The sequence below is a fragment of the Eubalaena glacialis genome, chromosome 12 (genome assembly GCF_028564815.1).
Source record: "Eubalaena glacialis isolate mEubGla1 chromosome 12, mEubGla1.1.hap2.+ XY, whole genome shotgun sequence".
Taxonomy (NCBI): Eukaryota; Metazoa; Chordata; class Mammalia; order Artiodactyla; family Balaenidae; genus Eubalaena; species Eubalaena glacialis.
Genome location: NC_083727.1, coordinates 95913817 through 95924426, shown reverse-complemented (window position 1 = coordinate 95924426; position 10610 = coordinate 95913817). Strand labels below are relative to the sequence as shown.

Here is a 10610-nt window from a genome sequence, read left to right as displayed (position 1 = left end):
TCTTTACCATAGTTACCCTACCCCAACTGATACATTTACCTAAACGTGTCGAGCACCAAGTATGAGGTCAGATAGGCGTACGCTGTTAATTAAGGCAGCTCTGTGGTAAGCCTTATAGACCCCTCTGGGTTTTCCATGAGGCTGAAGGGAACTCTGCATGACCTGCCCTGCCCACCTGGCAGCCTCTTCTTCTCTGCATTTCACTCACAGGGGCCTCCTTCCGTTTGCAGAATGTACCAGGTTCTCTCCTGTCTCTGACTTCTGCACACACGTCCTCTGCCTAGAACATCTCATTCCTTCCTCTGTGTGGGTCTCAACTGAAACTTTGCTTCTCCTTGAAAGCCTTCACAGTCCAGCCACAAGAATGGGCAAGGTCCCCATTTCATATTTTTATACCATTTTATGTATTTTTATATTTATATTTTATATAGTTTTCCTTTATAGCATTAATTATAATTTGCCATTTTATACGTGAGCTATTATTTGATTACTATCTTAGTTCCCCCCTAGACTATAGGTTCCTTTAGGTCAGGGCTCTGTTTCATTTTCTTTAACATCACGTGGTTGGTTACTTGGAAAGGTACCTGGTAGAAAATGCTCAGTAAAAATTTGTTGAGTGGATAAGGTGTACATAGACCCCATCCTCTTCCAACTCCTCATGGACTTTATTCATTAATTATTTCTCACTCCCTGTACCATCAATATCAAGACTAAATCAAATATCAGAAACTTGGAAAAGGTGATGCCCAACAGAAATAGCATGACTTTAGTGGTATATGATCACATTTTTGCTTGAGATGTGTTCAGTTTGTGATACTGAGTCATTAAAGAGATACCCTGGGATTTCCCTGGTGGCACAGTGGTTAAAATGTGCCTGCCAATGCAGGAGACACGGGTTCGATCCCTGGTCCGGGAAGATCCCACATGCTGCAGAGCAACTAAGCCCGTGTGCCACAACTACTGAGCCTGCGCTCTAGAGCTCACGAGCCACAACTACTGAGCCTGCGTGCCACAACTACTGAAGCCCGTGCGCCTAGAGCCCGTGCTCCCCAACAAGAGAAGCCACCGCAGTGAGAAGCCCGTGCACCGCAATGAAGAGTAGCCCCTGCTCGCCGCAACTAGAGAAAGCCCACGCGCAGCAATGAAGACCCAATGCAGCCAAAAAAAAAAAAAAAAAAAGATATCCTGCAAACAGTCTGGAAGTCAGACCTGTGAACTGTAGAAACGGCTGTGCTAAGATGAACACGGAGGCAGTAACTGAAATCTGGGAGTAGATTAGATCCTGGAAAGAGGGCAGAAAAAGAGGAAAAAAGTCATACTATTGTGGAATAAACAACATCAAGGATTGTTACGGAATCTGTGTCTTGTTCAACTCTGTGCCCTACTCAGCGCCCAACACAATAACTATACATAGTGAATGCTGATGAAGAGGACCCAGTAAAGGATGCTGCAATGGATTTTCCTGTAACAATGCTGCATAACAAGCAACCTCTAAATCTTTGTGGCTGACAAGAACACTTTTTATTGTGCACAGATCTGGGAGCAGCTCTGTTTCAGTCTGGGAGGAGGGTGCAGGTCTGCTCCACGTGACTCTCATTCAAGGACCAGGTTGAATGAGCAGTGCCCACCTGCGGAAAGCCCCTCCCTTGGAGAATGGCCTCAGCTGTGTCACAGTCACTAACATTCCTTGTTAGGGAACTAACCAACTAACTCACCGACTAACACAGGAGCAAGTCATCTGCATGGAAGCAACCTACATGTCCTTCAACAGAAGAATGGATAAAGAAGATGTGTTATATATGTATACAATGGATTATTACTTAGCCATAAAAAAATAATGAAATAATGCCATTTGCAGCAACATGGATGGACCTAGAGATGATCATACTAAGTGAAGTAAGTCAGACAGAGAAAGACAAGTACCATATGATATCACTTATATGTGGAATCTAACAAATGACGCAAATGAACTTATTTACAAAACAGAAATAGAGTTACAGACATAGAGAACAGACTTGTGGTTTCCAGGGGGGAGGGGAGCAGGGGAGGGAAGGATTGGGAGTTTGGGATTAGCAGTTGCAAACTATTATATAGGGAATAGATAAACAACAAGGTCCTACTGTATAGCACAGGGAAATATATTCAATATCCTGTGACAAACCATATTGGAAAAGAATAAAGAATGCATATATACATATATATATTCAGTTATATATATATATATGTATTTCCCTGGTGGCACACTGGTTAAGAATCCTCCTGCCAATGCAGGGGACACGTGTCTGATCCCTGGTCTGGGAAGATCCCACATGCCGCAGAGCAACAAAGCCCATGTACCACAACTACTGAGCCCGTGAGCCACAACTACTATGTGTGTGTGTGTATATATATACATATATATATATATATATATATATATATATAAAACTCAATCACTTTGTTATACAGCAGAAATTAACACAACAGTGTAAATCAACTATACTTCAATAAAATAAATTTTATAAAAAGAAGCGAGTCATCTGGCCAAGCCCAAGTCAGTGGCCCAAAGATGTTTCTTCTCATCCTTCTCTACTGTGAGGGGCTGGAAAAAACACGGCGGCAGGTCTGAGTGTGTGATCCTTTCAGGAGGAGGGAGAAATCGGACAGAAAATCCAGTCTTCAAGTTGGAGAACTAGGAAAATGAGACTTCCTTCCAAGAAGGAAGTCTTCAATAGTAGATGCAGAGAGGGTCAATACCTACCCTGAGGAAAGGCTGTTGGATGTGTTTGTGGTTAGGTATCATTTAGGAGAGCATTTCAGCAAAGTGGTGGGGGCACAAACCACCCAGCAATAGAGGTAGACTTGCCAGATTTAGCAAATAAAAATATAGGATGCCAAGTTGACTTTTTTAAAATAAATTTATTTATTTATTTATTTATTTATGGCTGTGTTGGGTCTTCGTTGCTGTGCGCGGGCTTTCTCTAGTTGCGGTGAGCGGGGGCTACTCTTCGTTGCAGTGCGTGGGCTTCTCATTGCGGTGGCTTCTCTTGTTGCGGAGCACAGGCTCTAGGCGCGCAGGCTTCAGTAGTTGTGGCACGTGGGCTCAGTACTTGTGGCTTGTGGGCTCTAGAGCGCCGGCTCAGTAGTTGTGGTGCACGGGCTTAGCTGCTCCGCAGCATGTGGGATCTTCCCGGACCAGGGCTCGAACCTATGTCCCCTGAATTGGCAGGCGGATTCTTAGCCACTGCGCCACCAGGGAAGCCCCCCCGAGTTGACTTTGAGTTTCTGATAAACAAAAACTAATTTAAAAATGATATTTAGCTCTAATTAGTCATTGTTTGTATGAAATTCAAATGAACGTAGGTATCTTGTATTTTGACGTGGCAGCCTTACATCGGGGTCACGGATGAGCAGAAGGGGAGGTATTGGAAGAAGGACCGAAAAGACCGTTTTCGAAGTTTGGTGATGAAGGGAGGGCGGGATACACTGGAGGGTCTATATAGTAGCGAAGGGTTCTCTTAGTAGCGAAGACCTAACCCACGTTATCAGAGATCGTCTCTCATACACCCATGGTGGGTGTGTGTGGGCTAACATTTCACATTTTGGGAGCTGATGGGATGAAGGAAAAAAATTAAGCAGTAATTGGATACAGTGGCCCCAGAGCATCTCTTTGTGACAATTAAAACCAAACCACACACGACTCCTAAGACTTTGTCCCAAGCTATGAGCTTAGAGTAACCTGCATGGGACCAATTACTAAAAATGTCATTACATGGTGGCCGTGACTTGCTCCCCTCTGGTTTTCTCAGATGTGAAGACTTGTCTGTTGTGCCCTGTTGAGAGGTTCCCGAGGAGACTCGGGGTGGCAGCACAGGTTGGGCATGGGGGCTGCACAGCGGACAGATGACCACTGGCTGCCTCTGAAGAGAGGGCACTCTACACCTAGCTGATGACCATGGAATCTCCTTTGGAAGCAAATGGCTTAGAGGGTGTGTGGACTGAGTCTGGGAGGACCCAACAGCTCCATGGGCCAGAATTCAACCCCAAGATGCAGATTTTTGTGACTGATGCAGAACTGAGGGGTACAGTCGCTGCATTGGGCCTGGGGACAGTTGGGGAGGGTACCCAAGACAATGTTGCCTTGGAACCCAAGGATGAGTCTGGGGCTCAGCCAAAGACACCTCTGTTCATTCCTTTACTCCCACCTTGAGGTGGGAGAATGGTTTGGGTTGCCGTCCTTTCCCATCTAGTGGACTCTCTGCTCTTGAAGGTCGAGCTCAGCTGTGAGCACGTAGGCAGGATGCCGAGTGTTGAGTCAGCAGACCATGGTGCCTATTCCAGCTCCATCACTAGACCTGCACTGCAAACTTTGACCTGCACCTTAGCTACAGGTCCACGCTGCAGATCCTTTATGTGACATAGGGGTCGTAAGAATACTTAACTCATAGGGCTATTGTGAGAATTAACTGGAATCCCGTAGCCCTTTGTATGCAAATCAAATATATGTCATTGTAATTATTTCTTTAGGTAATGATCACTCTTAGCAGACAGGGGGGTCCTTTAAGACAGGGTCCATTTTGTTTTTTGTTTTTATTTTTATATCCCAAGTACTTACTTAACGTCTAGTACACAACAAAGTCCTTAATACTGTTGGTTAAGTAAAATCAGATCACATATCTCGGGCTGGGATTTCCAGAAATTAAGTTGTCAGAGTCGGCAAGAAGCCCTGAGGATTTAGCAAAATGACTGTCCTTCCGGTTACTTCCTCTCCATCATGCAGGCCCTGAAATCATAACGCCGTGCAAACCTGTGTGATGTGCAGAGCGGTTTCTGCTTCTGTGCCTGTCCAGACAGAAGAATTCTCGAGCCGCCTTCAGCTGCCTTCTCTTTCGGTGGCAGCCCCTGCCGGCCTCCAGCCTGTGCCATCTGACTGCCGGTGCGTTAAAAGCTCCGCTCTGACGGTGTGTTGTACAATGAACTGATAAGCTATTTTTGTCTCCTGTTGACCCAGCCTCACAGATAATTCCACGTCTTCTAGACCAAACAAATGGCTGACTTGATAGGGTAAAATTCAGTCAACTGTTCAAAAAACTTTAAACAACTGATTGTCTCAAATTTGATTTCGATTTAGTTGTGTTTACTCTGCTTTACAAAGTTAAAGCCCGTGTGGTCTATAAAAATTTAAGGTCTCCTAGAATGTGGCGACTAGATCACAACAGTTATTTTACAGCAATGCAACATGAAATCAGTGATCACCAAGTGTTGTGAGGGTGATGGTGATGAAATATATGAAACCGCGCAGGACCCTAGGCACAAAAGCCTTTCCGGGCACACAAGGCTTCCTGTGTCCCCCATTTCTTGATTACAGGAAATAGGCTTCATTCAGCCTCCAGAACCTTCCCTGAGTTCCAACGGGCAGGTTCAAACAGTTGCTAATCAGGGAAGGGAGGGGATGCAGAGACACGGGAGGAGTAGTCAGGAAACAATAGTGCAACCTTGGGGCAGGGTCCTGGTTCCCCTCAAGGGATACACATAACAATGTCTTTGGGCTGTTTTGCAGATACCAAAACCCCCAACAGATGGGAGAAGTTAACGGCACGCTGCCCATAAGCACGTAGTCCCCAGACCAGTTGGAATCAGAAGGTTAATGATGCCGACTCCCGATTACCTCACCACCAACCAATCAAAAGAATGTCCATGAGCTGATCATGCCCTGCTCCTTGACCACTCACTACCCACTCCAGGGCAGGACACACAGTTTTGAGGGCATTAGCACACTGTGGCCCCCTTTGCCTGGCAAAGCAATAAAGCTATTCTTTCCTCTTTCACTCAAAACTCTGTCTCTCAGATTTAATTAGGTATAGGTATACAGAGGCCAGGTTTAGCATCATATATGAACACATTTTGGGGGAAGAAAAGAAAATATCATGAAATTAGATTAAGAAAGCCAATAATTTTTCTTTAACATACTACTTTTGGAGACTCATCTATTATCTTTGAAGATATATTTTTTTCCCTAAGATTCTGTTGAAGACGATTTAATGAATTGCTTGGTTGGTTAAGTTGACCAACTCTAAGGCAAAGTTCTACAAATCGGTCAGGGGTCCAGAAGGAACCGACGGAAAGAGGAACCAGACACTTCCACGAGAGATGCAGGAATTAATATTTTTGACATGTTGCATCGTACTTGAAATGATTCCGCAATTGGACAACAGCACACTTAAACAGCAGCAGAAAAACAACCTTCCATTTGATTCTTACTGAGATTTATTGTTTTTAATAATGCCACTTTTCAGAAGTATAGTCATGTGCTCACTTAGGCTGACAAAGTGAAAACTTGTACGTGATGCAAAGTACCCTTTGGGCCGGAGATTAAGACACAAATGGTGTGGTGACAAGTCAAGTGCCCCCAGCAGGTGACAAACCCCACCTCCCTTCCTGCGATCTGGCTCCCATCTTGCCCCGTAGAACCCACAATGAATATCTGGCAAAAGACAGAACACAGATGGCTGCCAACTGACATGAAAAGTAAATTTTATTAAACATGTTTACATACATGAGTTGGAAGTTCATTTAAAAGCACAGGGGAGTGTTAAGACAAGTGGTCAAAATAGAAAGATACTACCCAATTAGAATCAGTTGATTGTTGGCCACTAAGACAGAACGGAATCTAGTAGAAGTACACCAATGCTTCAGTCCTTCCTGCTCAGCATGGTGACCAGTGGTCAATCTGTGCCCTGGGAACGATGGGCAGGTCGTTCTGGCGTGTGTAAATAATAAATAATTCACTTGGTGCAGGCAGTATGTCTATGGATTAAAATCTATGTGTACACAGTGTCTACATGTGTTACAGCCCCACAGGAGGAATCTACACCAAAATATTTATTAGAAGGAATTTGGTCCATACTACATCACGTTTTCCAGAGGGTAAAAAATAAAGTCCATCTATAGACATTTCACCCCCGACTCACAGACTGAGTCTGGCTGAAACCTGCAAAAATGTCTATAACAAAAAATGGATGGCTTAGATTTCTTGGTTATTTCAGTAGAGTAATTAACAAGCAAACTGTACAAGTACATGCAACATACAAGCTGGCCTATGTGGAACTAACATACATTATTAAATAACCCTTTGTTTCTTTTCTTTGCTTTTTCTTTCTTTATTTTCTTTCTTTCTTTCTTTTTTTTTTTTTTACAAAACGTGCATGCAGCTTTGAACAGTTCCAAGTCATGCCGCTCTATCTGTGAAATCACAAAAGTGGAGGGACACATAAAAGGAGGGAGAAGATCTCAATGCACCTGCAGAGCCTGCAGTTGGTAGTACATATACAGAAGGTCACGAGGGAATTCAAGGCCGAGAAAAACTCAGATGAAGAAAATGCAAATTGAAATTGGACTTTGTTTCATTTCCCCCCCCCGCCCCAGAAGTAAGATACTCTGCATTAAAAAAATCAAGCTTTGTGCTTGCATCAATCTCAAAGAAATGTAAATTAAAATTGGATAAAAAAACATGAGTTTAGTGCAGAATATTTTGACTGGAATTTCCAGTGGAATATTAACAGCCCATACCTTGCTCTTTCCAGGACAGGTGGTGTGTCTACACTGAGACATGGCTGAGGAGCCCGGGCATTGCTCAACGTGTCTGAGGCTCAAAAATCCATTTCTAGTCACCATTTTGGGAAGTCAAAAATATGGTTTGTACACATGAGCATATACTTGTTTTGCTTTTTTTGTTTTTTTTTTGGATGTCAGGAAGGAAAAGGCATTACCAGGAGTGTTTCCAAGGTACCATGATGCTGTCAGTTTAGTTCCCAGCACTAGCTGCAGACTCGGTTCTGTAAAAGTATTCCATGCAAAACAGTGGAAAACATAAATTAATGTTTTAGAATGCAAACAGATATGCGCTTCATTCAAAAAAAGTGATTCTCTGGTTATTTGTCTTTGGAAGATAACTTTTTGTTTTCTGGGTTTCTACACATAAGACCTGGAAGGATTATAAAGCGAAAGCTAGTGAAACCCTGCGTTGGCCTCATCTTGTCTTGTTGTACACACTCTGCGGAGACGCTACAGAGACTGCTTCAGCCCTTTTTTTTGGTGCTTTTGGAAAAAGAAAGGAAGGGTCTCTGTAAATATCACGAGGCCTGTCTGTCATGACACAGCCAAAAACGAGTGGAAATAACAAATACAGTGAAAACCAAACCGAAACAAAACAAATCAAGAAACCGAAATCAACAAACTACACACAAATAAACAAAACTTGTCAACCCCAGGGAAATAACACTGCTTGCGGTTTGTGCAAAAAACAGGTAAAATACAGCTTTTCACAGAGTGAGAGTTTCCAGTTCAATTTGGGATGTGTGTGTGTGTGTGTGTGTGTGTGTGTGTGTGTGTGTGTGAATTTGTAGTTTCCCCTCTCTCATTTGTCAGAAGCATCAGTGATTCTCACTAGCACATTGACTTCCTGTATTTGATAACTGCCTTGTTCTGTCATGTGAAGCCAGGTTTTAAACAACGATAGGGACATATTATTGAAACACGACTACCGGCAAAACACAAGTTGATTGTCTGTCTCCAACCATTCTTTCGATCATGAAATATCTGGTTCAGATTATTATCGTGAAGGTAGAGTCTTACTGGTGTGAGTTCATTAGGACCGGATGCAGGGGGGCCCGGTGGAACTTTCCAGAGATGACTGGGAAGCCCGGCGGGTCAGGGGGGTGAGCGTGGGTTCAACCAGTGATGACGGGGGGAACAGCTTGTACCAGCCGATGACCATGCTGGAAAGATCCAGTTCCTCCAACAAGATCTGGGCCACGCCCATAAAGCATTTGTGGTCCATCCTGCCGTAGTCTCCCCAGACAATCACCTGCAGAGACAGACAACTGCAGTAAAGCCTGAGCTTCTCTCCTTCATGTGTGAACAGTTGAAAGCAAACTATTCTGTAAAAGTGAGCCAGTGAGGGAAGCGGGGGAAATGAATATAACTAAGACCAAGGAGGTATAATAATAAAAAGGTACTATCCTTCAGGTACTCCGAGAGACACTTCACCAGGATTTTTAGATGTGATGGAACGCCAATCACGTTTCCCTAGTCAATGAGGGTATTGTCTACATAAACCATGTTAAAAATGAATACACAAGTTTATGTATATATAAATTCAAAACCGTCTTTAGCAACTACGATCTAGTAAGCAAAGTGCAGGGCCACAGAGATATACAAATGAAAATGTGTGCAAGCTAGGAGGGCGAACCAACCCAACTCCCTGTACCATGGCATGCGTGGATGGTGGAATATGTACAAAGGATGAGAATATTCATTAAATTTCTTTTATATTATAGACTTGTTAGTGAAGGGGCAAGTTGAACAATAATTGTAAGCTGGTGCCCTTGAGGACTTGCCTGACAGTTTTGACTTGATCAGACGTTAATAAGTCAGTGAGCTCACCGACAATTACCACCTTCTCTCTCCTTTTGGTGTCAGGTAAGATTTCCATTACACTCGTGCCAGCTTCTGTTTCCAACCCTTTAATCCCCAGTGGAGGTTCCCAAATGAACTCACTCAACTGCTTTACACAGGCAGGGATGGTGAATCTTGCCTTTTCAATTTACTGAGTAACCTTGCCAAATTATTTAATCCCTGTGACCCTCAGACATAATCTTTAAAATGGGAATAACCGTGGTCAAAACATTTAGAAAAGGAAGCACCTAACAATGCACCTGACACTCAACCCGTCCTGAATGTTTGCTGGTCCTTTCCTTTCTTCCTCTTTGAATCCCATGTCTGGCTCAATAAACCAGTATTAGCATTGGTTGCCCTGATTATCTATCTATCAATTATCTATCTATCTATCATCTATTTATCTATCTATCTAGGAGAGGAAATGGGTGGGAAATAGAGCAGAAGTAAAAGGAGAGGATGGAGAGAAGGAAGAAAAGGAGAGTGAAAATTAAAATCTTGTTTTCCATTAGAACCAAAAGATATTTTGATACTATATATTACGTATATTGTAAATGAACAATTTGGACTTTATTCTCTTCCTGTTGGACCACCTCTTCAATGTTGATATGGATAATGGGCCTGTTACAGTGTAAAAAGTCAAACCAGCAATACTGACCTGAAGGACTTTACCCTGTGGACTTTCGTCAAAAACCAGGGACTGTTGATACAAGGGGTCAAGGGTCTTTCGTGCAATTCTTGTCTTCTTTTTGGCTATGCAGGCCCCATTCTCCAAAAGATACACTTTGACGTATGGAGCTGAACAAAGGTAACATTAACAGATAAGAAGTTAATCCTTCAAGTTAAATTGTTTTTATTAGAGAATGCTTCCTTAGACAAATAGAGATGCTTGTTGAAAGTTTCCCATTGATTATTTAAACCATTTAAAATTTTCAGTGCTCCATAAATTCTATCCCTTAAAACCCATATGTTACCACTAATGCCATTCTCCTCTTTTGAAGTAAATGCATGCAAAGTTATCATAAGATTCTGACTGACTTGGTTTATGGCTGGCAATACGAAACAGGTTTATATCTTAAAGCTCATTTTATATCTAAAAGCTCATCCTTTTTGTGATTAGAACTAAATTTTTATCCCGCATTTATAAATGGGCAGAAAAATAAATAACTGACACA

At 42.8% G+C, this 10610-nt stretch overlaps 1 protein-coding gene across 6 annotated transcripts in view; it reads right to left on the bottom strand.

Moving 5' to 3' along the window:
* Positions 1 to 7152: 7152 nt before the first annotated feature.
* Positions 7153 to 10610, bottom strand: part of RIMS1 (regulating synaptic membrane exocytosis 1) — a 469742-nt gene continuing 466284 nt past the window's right edge. For all 6 annotated transcript variants that reach the window (XM_061206793.1, XM_061206788.1, XM_061206790.1 and 3 more), the window contains 2 exons: positions 10094 to 10233; positions 7153 to 8845 (listed from right to left, as the gene is read on the bottom strand). In XM_061206793.1, coding sequence (XP_061062776.1) covers positions 8627 to 8845; positions 10094 to 10233 — 359 coding nt within the window. In that variant the 3' untranslated portion in view covers positions 7153 to 8626. The remainder of the gene's footprint in view (positions 8846 to 10093; positions 10234 to 10610) is intronic.